Raw genomic sequence first — 15,594 nt, 5'->3', positions numbered from 1 at the left:
AGCGGACTGTCCGCCGAAACACTGTTCAGCGGACAAAGTTGGGCGAACAGTCCCCGCGTGTGTACGCGGCCTAATTCATTACGTTTCATTCGTTTAAAGCGGGAGTCCACCGGGACTCCGCGTTTTTTTTTTTTTTTAAAGCCAGCAGCTACAAATACTGCAGCTGCTGACTTTTAAAATAGTGACACTTACCTGTCCAGCGCGCCCGCGATGTCGGCACCCGAAGCCGATCTCTAGATCGTCACTCGGGTGCTGCCGCCGCCATCTTGGGTATGGGAATCAGGAAATGGAGCCTTTCGGCCTCATTTCCCGGTTCCCTACTGCGCATGCGTGAGTTGCGCTGCGCAATAAGGACGGTCCCCGCTGCCTCTGGGATCTGTGTGTTTCCCAGCAGGCAGCAGGGCACTTGCGGAAGGGGGCGTAATCTACGCCCCTTTCCGCAGAGAGCTATCCCGGAAGTGGGTGCAGTTACCTGGATTATCCAGGTAACTGCACCCCCCTCCCCCCTGAAAGGTGCCAATTGTGGCGCCGGAGGGGGGGGGAGGATTCCGATGAGCGGAAGGTCCATTTTAGGGTGGACCTCCGCTTTAATTTTCGGATTTTAGAATTTTCGAAATTAACGGACTTTCATTGAACTTCCTTTTTATCGGCTCGCCGTAAGTCTTGTACATCACTAAGTTCGTAATTGTTGGCCAACATTTGTGTGACCGTGTGTACACAAGAAAAGGAGCCAACAACCTTCAATTAAAATTCCTCGGTTTTGTTGTCGGAAAGTCCGATCGTGTGTATGGGGCATAAGGGTTCCCTTCACTGGAACTAAGAGGCCAAGCCCAACCCCTGAAAAACAACCCTAGACCACAGGGGCGGACTGACCCATCGGTCATTCGGTCGCTGTCCGAGGGCCCGGACCCATTAGGGGCCCGTGGCCGGCCCAACGAGAGGCCCCTTAAAGCGGCTGTAATAATACCACTAACAGCGCACTACTCCCCGTCGGCCCCTCCTTCCCTCCCGTCTGTCGCAGGTGCATGCACTGTACACTACATCACCTAGGATGGACGAGAAGAGAGAAAGGGCCGCAGGGAGCAGCGCGCCGTTAGCGGTATTCTTACAGGCATTGGGTGACCAGGGTTAGTGAAACTTATTTTTTTTACTGGAGGGCGGCCACAGCTGTATGGGCCTGGGCCAGACTTCAGTGTGCTCTCCCCCCTCCCCACACTACCCCCCTGTATGCTCTCCCCCCAGTGTTCCCCTGTGTGCCCCCCCAGTGTGTGTCCCCCCAGTGTTCCCCTGTGTGTCCCCCCCAGTGTTCCCCTGTGTGTCCCCCCAGTGTGTGTCCCCCCCAGTGTTCCCCTATGTGTCCCCCCCCAGTGTGTCCCCCCCCAGTGTGTGTCCCCCCCAGTGTTCCCGTGTGTCCCCCCAGTGTGTGTCCCCCCCCAGTGTTCCCCTGTCTCCCCACCAGTGTTCCCCTATGTGTCCCCCCAGGTGTGTGTCCCCCCCAGTGTTCCCCTGTGTGTCCCCCCAGTGTGTGTCCCCCCCAGTGTTCCCCTGTCTCCCCCACCAGTGTTTCCCTATGTGTCCCCCCAGTGTGTGTCCCCCCAGTGTGTGTCCCCCCCAGTGTTCCCCTGTGTGTCCCCTCCCCAGTGTCCCCCTGTGGGCCCCCCCGTGTGTCCCCTCCTCAGCATTCCCCTGTGGGTGTCCCCCCAGTGTTCCCCTGTGTGCTATTCCCCTCCTGTGTCCCACTGTGTTCCCCCCCAGTGTTCCCCTGTGTGTTCCCCCCCAGTGTTCCCCTGTGTTTTCCCCTGTGTGCTCCCCCCAGTGCCCCTCTCCAGTGTTCCCTGTGCGCTCTGTACCCCTGTGTGCTCTCCCCCCACCCCCCACAGTGTCCCCCTGTGTGCCCCCCATAGTGTCCCCCTGTGTGCTACCCACCCCCCACAGTGTTCCCCCATGTGCTCCCCGCCCCCACAGTGTCCCCCATGTGCTCCCCACCTCCCACAGTGTCCCCCTGTGTGCTCCCCACCCGGCACAGTGTCCCCCTGTGTGCTCCCCACCCACCACAGTTTCTTCCTGTGGGCTCCCCACCCCCCACAGTGTCTTCCTGTGGGCTTCCCACCCCCCCACCGTGTCTTCCTGAGTGCTTCCCACCCCCCACAGCGTCTTCCTCTGTGCTTCCCCCAGTGTCCCCCTGTGTGCTTCCTCCCTCCCCAGTGTCCCATTGTGTGCTCTCCCCCCACAGTGTGCACCCCCCAATGTCACCCTGTGCAGGTGTGGCTTGGGATGCAGGGGCCCCATGATCTTCTATTGCCCGGGGGCCCCATCAGTTGTCAGTCCGCCCCTGCTAGACCATAATCACCCCCCCACACACCAAATGGGGGATTAAGATGTAAGGGGTGCTCTGTAGACTCTGATGTAATAGTTAGGTTTGGTGGGCAGAAACCCCCTTCCATCAGCGTTCCCCTTTACACCAGAGCCCATAGCGTTCCGCCTTTTTTGCTGTGCTTGGCTAAAATGTGCGGGTTTGGCGTGAAGAAAAGGTGGCAACCCTAATGGTGCCCCAAACGTGGTGTGATTTTGCTGAGACTGTCAAGCGATAAAACGTGCTAAAATCGCTCTGTGCCAATGTTTGGTACATGAGATTCTTTGGCACGTTTTCAGAGCGGAGGAAGGCCCATACAAATTAATAGTGCCGCTCCAAAAACGCGCCACCAAAAAAAAAAGAAAAAGCTAAAAAAAACCTTGGTACTGCGGGTGTGTCGCTGCAATAACTCTTAGGTGGGACTGGAGCCTAAAGCCTCGTACACACGATCCGGTGGTTGGCCAGACTTTTGTCTGAAGGGTGTGTGTCGGGAACTTGTTTTGCATACTAATGGCGCACAATTGTCGGCCAACAAACGTACGTGGAATTTCAGCTCTTGAGCGCCATCCTTTGGGCGTCTTCTGCTAATGTCGTGTTTGGTGAGCATTGCTTTCGAGAATGCGTGTTTGTGTGATGGACTTGTGTACACACGATACGAAAATCTGACAACAGACCGTTGTCCGCTTTACTAGCCTGCTGTCCAACATTTGTTGGCGGAAAGTTAGACAACAATTGTCTGAAGGAGCGTACTAACGGTCGGATTTTAGGCAAACAGTCTGTCATCACACAATTCCCTGCCAAAAATCCAATTGTGTGTACGAGGCTTTATAGTGATAAGTGGGATTCTGTCTGTGTAGAGAAGAGGACACATTGTACAGTAAGTGGGAAGCAGGAACTCGGCTTAGTCACGTGTTTCTGGAGGGAACTTCCTGTCAGTTACACCCCCTACTTTTACCTCAGAGATTACCTCAGACATGTTACCTCAGAGAGATGAGTGTCCTCCATGTCATGTCAGGTAAGAGATCATTCTCTGAGCCACAACTCCCATTATATCCCAGTAATATCACCTCATTCATGTTCCTGGGACATGTCTGTATGTATGTGTGATATTCCGTGTTATAGTTCAGTCAGCTACATGTGTCTTCTCTCACCGTAAAAGCCTCCTCCATTTTTATCGCATTAACCACTTACCATAAACGCCTTCATTGTACATCAGTACTTTGACGCTAAATACTGTTGTTATGGCAGCAGCTAGCGGTTTTAATAAACAGAACAGTTATTGGATAGACGTTCCATATGTGATATGAATTTTCCAGAACTATATATATATATATGTAGAGATAGATGGATACACTATATTGCCAAAAGTATTGGGACACCTGCCTTTACACACACATGAACTTTAATGTCATCCTAGTCTTATGCCCTGTACACACGGTTGGACTTTCCATTGGAAAATGTACGATCGGAATGTGTTGTTGGAAATTCCGATCGTGCGTGGGCTCCATCGGACTTTTTTCCGTCGGAATTTCCGACACACAAAGTTTGAGATCAGGATCTAAAGTTTTCCAACAACAAAATCGGATCGTTTTAAAATTCCGATCATGTGTAGGCAATTCCGACGCACAAAGTGCCATGCATGCTCAGAATAGATTACGAGACAAAAGCTACTGGCCTCTTTATAGTCCCGTCGTTCTACGTCCCCTCGTTCTGAGCGATCGGATTTTCCGACAACTTTGTGCGACCATATGTATGCAAGACAAGTTTGGGGCAAAATCCGTCTGCAAAAATCTGACCGATTTTATCGTCGGAAATGTCCGACCGTGTGTACGGGGCATTAGTCCGTAGGGTTCAATATTGAGCTGGCCCACGATTTGCAGCTATAACAGCTTCAGCTCTTCTGGGAAGGCCGTCCACAGGGTTTAGGAGGGTGTCTATGGGAATGTTTGGCCATTATTCCAGAAGAGCATTTGTGAGGTAAGGGATTGATGTTGGACAAAAAGGCCTGGCTCGCAGTCTCCACTCTAATTCCTCCCAAAGGCATTCTATCGGATAGAGATCAGGGCTCTGTGCAGGCCAGCCAAGTTCCTCCACCCTAAACTCACTCATTCATGTCTCCGACTCTGGGAATAATGCCTATGGCTGTCAGAGTCTTGCAATGCCTCATGGGAGTTCCACAACAGCTGCAGCACAGAAATTGCCTACCTCCGGCTTTAATCCTCTCTTATCATAACCTTAATGGATATATGTGCTTTTTGACATAAAAAAAAAAACTAAGAAATAGGTTTGGAACACAACCATTGTGACTTAATATGTTTCTTGACACACACAACCTACTAAATGAGCACATTGGCATCATGCTTCTATGGTAGACTTTTTTTTTTGCAATATATACAGTTCAGTCCAACATGATGATCATCTCATTGGGATAACAAAGTGGTCCAAGTATCTTCTGGAGCCCGATAGCGAAACATGACCGGCATCATACTTCTATGGTAGACTTTTTATTACAATATATACAGTTTAGTCCAACATGATGATCATCTCATTGGGATAACAAAGTGGTCCAAGTATCTTCTGGAGCCCTGGAGCAAAATGTATTCTGCAAACCAGAACTAGCCAGGTCACCAATCTCTCACGTACATTCGTACAAGGCAACCTCACTGATACTTTTTCTAACATAATCTTCCCACCAAAATGTCCAGGCAACACAATGAGAATGGCCACTCCTTCTACTTCCCTCCCTTTTTCTACTTTTTTTTTTCTCCCTCATATTTTGGACCCCTTTCCACTTTAAGGATAATGAATGTCATTTTTGATGAAAGATATGAGCTGACACGTGTGGAATTGGACCTTCTGGACTCTCCATCTCCCTAATAAAACACCCATGGATGACTCGCCCATTAACTGAACCTATTCCAATCACCAATTATCTAAACATGATGGTCATTTGTTTAACCACTTGAGATCCGCGCTATAGCCGAATGACGGCTACAGCGCGGACCTCCTTTGCCGGGACTACGTCTATTGACGTCGTCCCGTGCACGAGCGGCCTGCGCGCCCCCTGAGGGGCGCACGCGGCGCGCCCTGTGATCGGCGAGTCTATGAGACTCGTCTGATCACTGATCCGAGCAAGGGGTCGATCCCGACCCCTTATCACGTGATCAGCTGTCAGCCAATGACAGCTGATCATGTGATGCAACGGAGCCGGTAATCGGCTATTATTCCTCCTCGCGCTGACAGCGCGAGGAGGAAAAAAAAGAGCCGATCACCGGCGGCCGTGATCGGGACATCAGTCCCGATCACGGCCAGCCCTGCCAGTGCCCACCTGCCCCCTGCCAGTGCCCACCTTAATAAAACATAAGTGCCCCCGTCAGTGCCACCCAGCAGTGCCCACAATGCCACCCAGCAGTGTCCACAGTGCCACCCACAGTGCCCACAATCTGCCTCAACAACGGTGCTGCACCCCAGTGCCACATATCCGTGCCCATCAGTGTCATCTACCAGTGCCCATCAGTGCCCAGCAGTGCCGCCCATCAGTGCCCAGCAGTGCCACCTATCAGAACCACCTATCAGTGCCCATCAGTCCCATCTATCAGTGGTACCTATCAGTGCCCCTTAGTGCCACCCATCCGTGCCCATCTTTGCCCATCAGTGCCGCCTTATCTGTGCCCATCAGTACTGCCTTATCTGTGCCTATCGGTGCCACCTTATCTGTGCCTATTAGTGCCGCCTTAACTATGCCTATCAGTGCCCGCCAGTGCAGCCTATCAGTGCCCACCAATGCAGCCTATCAGTGCCCACCAGTGCGGCCTATCAGTGCCCACCAGTGCAGCCCATCAGTGCCCACCAGTGCAGCCTATCAGTGCCGCCTGATCAGCGCACTTCAATGAATGAGAAAAATGACCTGTTTGCAAAATTTTATAACAAACTATTAAACATGATTTTTTTTTTTTTTTGCATCTTTTTTTGTTTGTTTAGCAAAAAATAAAACTCCGAGCTGTAACTAAATACCACCAAAAGAAAGCTCTATTTGTGGGAAAAAAATGATAAAAATGTAATTTGGGTACAGTATTGTATGCCCGCGCAATTGTCATTCAAAGTGCATCAGCGCTGAAAGATGAAAATTGGTCTGGACTGACGGGGGTTTAAGTGCCCAGTAAGCAAGTGGTTAAAGAAAATGGACTCTGAATACTGTAAAGCGTTCGCTTTCTGGTTTATTTGAGAAAATCGGAATACCTGAGACACTTCTTGATAGACAATAAAATTCTGCAACATCCATTCCTGTGTATTGCTGCTGTTGCTTGTTTGTTTGATGCTACGGTTGTCCATGTTTTGTGATGATAGGGTGTCACCGTCTTTCCAGCTGCTAGTAAATATCCAATGCACCGGCAGATGGATCACACAGCCCCGCAGCGTTGACTGATTTTCACTAGTGCCTTGTCTTATGAATGGAGCTGACCTCACCCCGTGGTAAACTGAATGACAACACTCATCTCCAGGGCCTGACTGCTGCCAGAAACAAGCGCCGTCAATCAGCCCTCATTAAATATTGACATCTTGCTAGCAGTTTGGTTGACCGGCAAAGGTGGAGGGGGGGGGGGCGGGGTGGTTGACCATGCTGCTCAGCAACCATAGGATGGCTCAGAATGGAGCCAAGTGCTCCAAGATTTCGGTCTCCTGGAGCAGTGTTTCTCAACTCCAGCCCTCAAGGCGTCCCAACAGGTCATGTTTTCAGTATTTCCCTCAGATAAAACAACTGTGGTAATTACTAAGGTATTGAAAATGATCAAATCACCTGTGCAAAATAATGGAAAGCCTGAAAACATGACTTGTTGGGGCGCCTTGAGGACTGGAGTTGAGAAACACTGTTCTGGAGGATTTAATAACTACGGTGCCTTGAAAAAGTATTCATACCCCATTGAAATTTTTCACATTTTGTCATGCTACAACCAAAAACGTAAATGTATTTTATTGGGATTGTATGTGGTAGACCAACACAAAGTGTCACCTAATTATGAAGTGGAAGGAAAATGATAAATGATTTTCCAATTTTTTTTTACAAATAAATATGTGAAAAGTGTGGCGTGCATTTGTATTCAGCCCCCTTTACTCTGATACCCCTAATTAAAATCTAACGGAACCAATTGCCTTCAGAGGTCACCTAATTAGTAAATAGTGTCCACCTGTGTGTCATTTAATTTCAGTATAATTACAGCTGTTCTGTGAAGCCCTCAGAGGTTTGTTAGAGAACCTTAATGAACAAAACAGCATCATGAAGGCCAAGGAACACACCAGACAGGTCAGGGATAAAGTTGTGGAGAAGTATAAAGCAGGGTTAGGTTATAAAAAAAAATATCCCAAGCTTTGAACATCTCACGGAGCTCTGTTCAATCCATCATCGGAAAATGGAAAGAGTATTGGAACAACTACAAACCTACCAAGACATGGCCGTACACCTAAACTGACCGGCCGGGCAAGGAGAGCGTTCATCAGAGAAGCATCCAAGAGGCCCATGGTAACTCTGGAGGAGCTACAGAGATCCACAGCTCAGGTAGGAGAATCTGTCCACAGGACAACTATTAGCCGCGTTCTCCACAAATCTGCCCTTTATGAAGAAGAAAGACATTGGTGAAAGAAAGTGATAAGAAGTCCAGTTGGTGAGAAGCCATGTGGGGGACACAGCAAACATGTGGAAGAAGGTGCTCTGTCCTAAAAGCAAAACGCTATGTGTGGGGAAAAATAACTCTGCACATCACCCTGAACACACCATCCCCACCGTGAAACATGGTGGTGGCAGCATCGTGTTGTGGGGATGCTTTTCTTCAGCAGGGACAGGGAAGCTGGTCAGAGTTGATAGGAAGATAGATGGAGACAAATACAGGGCAATCTTAGAAGAAAACCTGTTAAGAGTCTGCAAAAGACTTGAGACTAGAGTGGAGGTTCACCTTCCAGCAGGACAACGACCCGAAACATCCAGCCAGAACTACAATGGAATGGTTTACATCAAAGCATATTCATGTGTTAGAATGGCCCAGTCACAGTCCAGACCTAAATCCCATTGAGAATCTGTGGCAAGACTTGAAAATTGCTGTTCACAGACGCTCTCCATCCAATCTGACAGAGTTTATTTTGGAAACAACGGGCGAAAATGTCCCTCTCTAGATGTGCAAAGCTGGTAGAGACATCTCCAAAAAAAGACTTGCAGCTGTAATTGCAGCGAAAGGGGGTTTTATAAAGTATTGACTCAGGGGGGCGCCATACAAATGTACCCCACACTAAACTGGGCTCCGGAGATCGGGTCAGCTATTAGATGCTGGCACTGCTGAGTGAATCGCCATGGGTGGACATCATCTGATTTAGGAAGCTATAGGGCCTGCGGCATGACGCCGGACCCAATGCGGCACGTGGCCGGCGGCCGCAATGTGCGCCAGCCACCCTGCGATCACTCTACAGAGAGCCGGAATGGGGATCTATCACTGTAAACAAACAGATCCCCATTCTGACAGGGGGGTATTGAAAGATCTGCTGTTGCTAGTGATCAGGAACAGCGATCTCTCTCTTCCTCCAGGCACTACACTCCCCCCCCCCCTACAGTTAGAAACTCCTCCCTAGGGAACACTTAACCCCTTGATCGCCCCCTAGTGTTAACCCCTTCCCTGCCCGTGACATTTATACAGTAATCAGTGGCTATTTTTAGCTCTGATCGCTGTATAAAGGTCAACGGTCCCAAAAAAGTGTCCGATCTGTCCGCCGCAATGTCGCAGTCCTGCTAAAAATCGCCGCCATTACTAGTAATAAATAAATAATAAAAATGCCATAAATCCATCCCATATTTTGTAGACGCTATAACTTTTCCGCAAACTATCAACATACGCTTATTGCGATTTTTTTTTTTTTTTTTTTTTAACAAAAATATGTAGAAGAATACATATCAGCCTAAAGTGAGGAAGAAATTAGTTTTTTTTGGACATTTATTATAGAAAAAATAAAAAATAGTTTTGTTTTTTTTCAAAATTGTCACTCTTTTATTATTTATAGTACATAAAAAAACTTAGAGGTGATCAAATACCACCGAAAGAAAGCTCTATTTGTGGGAAAAAAGGACATGTTTTGTTTGGGTGCAACTTCGCACGACCGTGCAATTGTCAGTTAAAGTGGCGCAGTGCCGTATCGCACAAAATGGCCTGGTCATTAAAGGGGGGGGGAGTAAATCCTTCCGGCCCTTAATGGTTAACAATGTTTCCTCTCCAAGTGAAATGCCTCCCACAGGCTATGAAAAAGGTTGTCAGCCTATGTGAACTCTCTGGTGTCTAAGAAGCTCTCCGTGCTGACTAAAACATTTCCCGCACTCTGAACATGCGTAAGGACGCTCACCCGTGTGACTTCTCTGGTGTTTATGAAGGTCTCCTTGCTGAATGAAACATTTTCCACACTCTGAATATGAGAAAGGACGCTCACCCGTGTGAATTCTCTGGTGTCTAAGAAGGTTGCTTTTTGCGGTGAAACGTTTCCCGCACTCCGAACAGGAAAAAGGATGCTCACCTGTGTGACTTCTCTGATGTTTCAGGAGGCTTCCTTTCTGAATGAAATATTTCCCGCACTCTGTACATGAGAACGGCCGCTCGCCCGTGTGAATCCTCTGGTGCAACTGAAGCGTATATTTCTGTATGAAACATTTCCCGCACTCTGAACACAGATAGGGCCGCTCACCTGTGTGACATCTCTGGTGTTTACGAAGGCTTACTTTGTGTCTAAAGCATTTTCCGCACTCTGGGCACGAATAAGGACGCTCGCCCGTGTGAATATTCTGGTGTTCAACAAGACTTTGTTTCTCGGTGAAGCGTTTCCTGCACTCTGGACACGAATAGGGGCGCTCGCCCTTGTGAATTTTCATGTGTGTGGCAAGGCCTCCTTTCTGAGTGAAACACTTCCGGCACTCTGGACATGAATAGGGACGCTCGCCTGTGTGAATTCTCCGGTGCGTTTGAAGTGCATGCTTTTGCATGAAACATTTTCCGCACTCTGGACACGGGTAAGAACGTTCACCCGTGTGAATATCCTGATGCTTGCTGAGGCTTCTTTTATCAATTAAGCATTTTTCGGTCTCTGGACATGGATGGGGATGCTCACCTGTGTGAATTTTTTGGTGTCTACTACGTTTTTTCTTGTTCTTGAAACATTTCCCGCACTCTGAACATGAATAGGGACGCTCGCTCGTGTGAACTTTCTGATGTCTAAGAAGGTTTCTGTTTTTAGAGAAAGATTTCCCGCCCACTGAACATGACAATGAAGTCTCTCCTGTGTGAACCCCTTCATGGCTTAGGGAAGATTCCTTGGCTTTAGATGGATCTGTTGACCTCTCCGTACCATCAGATCTCAGGTGTAGATCAGAAGACTCCTGAAGATTAGAGTCCTCTGACTGATTGGAGATTGATCTCGGTGTATTCTGAGTAATGACATTTTCTCCTGGAAAGCGTTGTATGATGTCATCAGATTTTGAGTTATAATCTTTAGATAAAATAGAATGATCCTCAGAGGTTTTCCAGTAATTGCATCCACCTGTTGGAAAATTATTTTAAAATACATTATTCGTTTTTTCTCAACCTCACTCTTTGGGAATATGACAACAGAGATGGACCTTTTCGAGTGTACAGCAGTGATGGTCACCTCATTAGCCATGGGGGGGGGGGGGGGAGGCCTCAAGTACGGACCTGAGCCACTGAGAGCCTCTTGTGCTTCAAGCTGTGATGCTGCCAAGACCTGCTGCTCAGATCTGTTTGTGCCTGCACCAGAGAGAGAAGCAACCAAGGATTAAAGACCCCAATGACTCCAGACCACTAAGCGCCCAGGACAACAGTATACGCCTTCACGGTATACCAGTACTGGTGAGGGGATTCAGCTGTGTTTTTGTTCCACTGCTAAGGATCCAACACAACCAGAGACTGCCTTTGCCTATCGCACTAAAAATTGTTAATTGCATGCTTAAAACCTAAAGAGCAGGTAACACATGCACCACGGTACAGTTTGGGCCCCACCGTTAGCTGTGTATACAGAGGAAGGGGACATCTCTCTGGTGGGTTCCATCCATTTGTAGGAAACACACACACTGAGTGAATACATTGAGGGTTATTTACTAAAGGTAAATCCACTTTGCACTACAAGTGTACTTGGAATGGACCCGAGCCACTGAGAGCCTCTTGTGCTTCAAGCTGTGATGCTGCCAAGACCTGCTGCTCAGATCTGCTTGTGCCTGCACCAGAGAGAGAAGCAACCAAGGATTAAAGACCCCGATGACTGCAGACCACTAAGCGCCCAGGACAACAGTATACGCCTTCACGGTATACCAGTACTGGTAAGGGGATTCAGCTGTGTTTTTGTTCCACTGCTAAGGATCCAACACAACCAGAGACTGCCTTTGCCTATCGGCACTAAAAATTGTTAATTGCATGCTTAAAACCTAAAGAGCAGGTAACACGTGCACCACGGTACAGTTTGGGCCCCACTGTTAGCTGTGTATACAGAGGAAGGGGACATCTCTCTGGTGGGTTCCATCCATTTGTAGGAAACACACACACTGAGTGAATACATTGGGGGTTATTTACTAAAGGTAAATCCACTTTGCACTACAAGTGTACTTGGAATGGACCCGAGCCACTGAGAGCCTCTTGTGCTTCGAGCTGTGATGCTGCCAAGACCTGCTGCTCAGATCTGCTTGTGCCTGCACCAGAGAGAGAAGCAACCAAGGATTAAAGACCCCAATGACTCCAGACCACTAAGCGCCCAGGACAACAGTATACGCCTTCACGGTATACCAGTACTGGTAAGGGGATTCAGCTGTGTTTTTGTTCCACTGCTAAGGATCCAACACAACCAGAGACTGCCTTTGCCTATCGGCACTAAAAATTGTTAATTGCATGCTTAAAACCTAAAGAGCAGGTAACACGTGCACCACGGTACAGTTTGGGCCCCACTGTTAGCTGTGTATACAGAGGAAGGGGACATCTCTCTGGTGGGTTCCATCCATTTGTAGGAAACACACACACTGAGTGAATACATTGGGGGTTATTTACGAAAGGTAAATCCACTTTGCACTACAAGTGTACTTGGAATGGACCCGAGCCACTGAGAGCCTCTTGTGCTTCAAGCTGTGATGCTGCCAAGACCTGCTGCTCAGATCTGCTTGTGCCTGCACCAGAGAGAGAAGCAACCAAGGATTAAAGACCCAATGACTCCAGACCACTAAGTGCCCAGGACAACAGTATACGCCTTCATGGTATACCAGTACTGGTGAGGGGATTCAGCTGTGTTTTTGTTCCACTGCTAAGGAACCAACACAACCAGAGACTGCCTTTGCCTATCGGCACTAAAAATTGTTAATTGCATGCTTAAAACCTAAAGAGCAGGTAACACGTGCACCACGGTACAGTTTGGGCCCCACCGTTAGCTGTGTATACAGAGGAAGGGGACATCTCTCTGGTGGGTTCCATTCATTTGTAGGAAACAGACACAGTGAGTGAATACATTGGGGGTTATTTACTAAAGGTAAATCCACTTTGCACTACAACTGTACTTGGAACGGACCTGAGCCACTGAGAGCCTCTTGTGCTTCAAGCTGTGATGCTGCCAAGACCTGCTGCTCAGATCTGTTTTTTCCCGCACCAGAGAGAGAAGCATTCAAGGATTAAAGACCCCGATGACTGCAGACCACTAAGTGCCCAGGACAACAGTATACGCTTCACGGTATACCAGTACTGGTGAGGGGATTCAGCTGTGTTTTTGTTCCACTGCTAATGATCCAACACAACCAGAGACTGCCTTTTGCCTAACAGCCCTAAAAATAGTTAATTGCATGCTTAAGAGCAGGTAATACGTGAACCACCGTACAGTTTGGTCCCCACCATTAGCTGGGTATACAGAGGAAGGGGTCATCTCTCTGGTGGGTTCCATCCATCTGTAGGAAAACACCACACTCTGTGAATACATTGTTTCTATGTGTTTATCAGATGATGGGAGGGATCCAGGTGGACCCTCTGTATGGCTCTCCTTTACAATAAAGTCTATGTTCTATTGAGGAATGAAGATGGACCTTTTACATGGTGTACAGTATCTCCGCCTCATTTGTTAGGAGTATGACGTTATATAGAGGGATGGAGATGGACCTTTCATATGGTGTACAGTATCTCCTCCTCATTTGTTGGGAACATGACGTTATATTGAGGAATGGAGATGGACCTTTCATATGGTGTACAGTATCTCCTCCTCATTTGTTGGGAACATGACGTTATATTGAGGAATGGAGATGGACCTTTCATATGGTGTACAGTATCTCCTCCTCATTTGTTGGGAACATGACGTTATATTGAGGAATGGAGATGGACCTTTCATATGGTGTACAGTATCTCCTCCTCCATCACTAAGCTTAATGGAGGTGGACAATTAGTAAGTTAGAATTACCTTCTCAATGTAATTTGCCATTTTCATTTACAATTCAGTTTCATCTTACCCGGTGATGTGAGGGGCGGCTGATTGTCCATCATGACGTCCTTGTAGAGATCCTTGTGTCCTTCTAAATACTCCCACTCCTCCATGGAGAAATAGACAGTGACATCCTGACACCTTATAGGAACCTGACACACACAATGATACAGTCACCATCCAGACACATCCCTTGTCTGTTACTGGATAATGTCCCAGGATTCCCAGAATCCTCCTCACCTCTCCTGTCAGCAGCTCCATCATCTTCTTGGTGACTTCTAGGATCTTCTTCTCTTTTCTCTCTGTTGTCAGGCAGTGAAGTGGAGATGTCCCATGAAGACAGCTGTTGGGTTCTAATGGATCACCAGACATTTTCTTCACTACTTTATAGTCCTGACCAAATGGAGAAAATAAATCATGAACGACTTCCCAGATGTCATATGACCCTCTCAGAATCCTTCCTAACTGACTTCAGTTTTTTTGTTGTTAAATAAAAGAGATAACCTAAGTCATGTGACCTACTAGATTCCGCCTCGCCGATACGGTCAGATCTGTGTTTTATTAATAGAGATAAGAGTGATTTCATGCAACCTCCCAGAAACCTCCTCACCTCTCCGGTCAGGTCTGTGTTTTATTAATAGAGATAAGAGTGATGTCATGTGACCTCCCAGAATCCTCCTCACTTCTCCGGTCAGGTCCGTGTTTTATTAATAGAGATAAGAGTGATGTCATGTGACCTCCCAGAATCCTCACCTCTCCGGTCAGGTCTGTGTTTTATTAATAGAGATAAGAGTGATGTCATGTGACCTCCCAGAATCCTCCTCACTTCTCCGGTCAGGTCCGTGTTTTATTAATAGAGATAAGAGTGATGTCATGTGACCTCCCAGAATCCTCCTCACCTCTCCGGTCAGGTCTGTGTTTTATTCATAGAGATAAGAGTGATGTCATGTGACCTCCCAGAATCCTCACCTCTCCGGTCAGGGCTGTGTTTTATTCATAGAGATAAGAGTGATGTCATGTGACCTCCCAGAATCCTCCTCACCTCTCCGGTCAGGGCTGTGTTTTATTCATAGAGATAAGAGTGATGTCATGTGACCTCCCAGAATCCTCACCTCTCCGGTCAGGTCTGTGTTTTATTAATAGAGATAAGAGTGATGTCATGTGACCTCCCAGAATCCTCCTCACTTCTCCGGTCAGGTCCGTGTTTTATTAATAGAGATAAGAGTGATGTCATGTGACCTCCCAGAATCCTCCTCACTTCTCCGGTCAGGTCCGTGTTTTATTAATAGAGATAAGAGTGATGTCATGTGACCTCCCAGAATCCTCCTCACCTCTCCGGTCAGGTCTGTGTTTTATTCATAGAGATAAGAGTGATGTCATATGACCTCCCAGAATCCTCACCTCTCCGGTCAGGGCTGTGTTTTATTCATAGAGATAAGAGTGATGTCATGTGACCTCCCAGAATCCTCCTCACCTCTCCGGTCAGGGCTGTGTTTTATTCATAGAGATAAGAGTGATGTCATGTGACCTCCCAGAATCCTCCTCACCTCTCCGGTCAGGTCTGTGTTTTAAGAATAGAGATAAGAGTGATGTCATGTGACCTCCCAGAATCCTCCTCACCTCTCCCGTCAGGTCTGTGTTTTATTAATAGAGATAAGAGTGATGTCATGTGACCTCCCAGAATCCTCCTCACCTCTCCGGTCAGGTCTGTGTTTTATTAATAGAGATAAGAGTGATGTCATGTGACCTCCCAGAATCCTCCT

General features: G+C 47.8%; 1 protein-coding gene across 1 annotated transcript in view; it reads right to left on the bottom strand.

Moving 5' to 3' along the window:
- LOC143955510 (uncharacterized) overlaps positions 1-15,594 on the bottom strand; it is an 80,460-nt gene that overhangs the window by 60,900 nt on the left and 3,966 nt on the right. The window contains 2 exon segments of the mRNA XM_077465544.1: positions 13,860-13,983; positions 14,072-14,224. Coding sequence (XP_077321670.1) covers positions 13,860-13,983; positions 14,072-14,224 — 277 coding nt within the window.

This window comes from Lithobates pipiens, unplaced genomic scaffold (genome assembly GCF_037356315.1).
Source record: "Lithobates pipiens isolate NorthernLeopardFrog02 unplaced genomic scaffold, aLitPip1_a1.2 Scaffold_35, whole genome shotgun sequence".
Taxonomy (NCBI): domain Eukaryota; kingdom Metazoa; phylum Chordata; class Amphibia; order Anura; family Ranidae; genus Lithobates; species Lithobates pipiens.
This window is presented reverse-complemented; position numbering and strand designations above follow the sequence as displayed.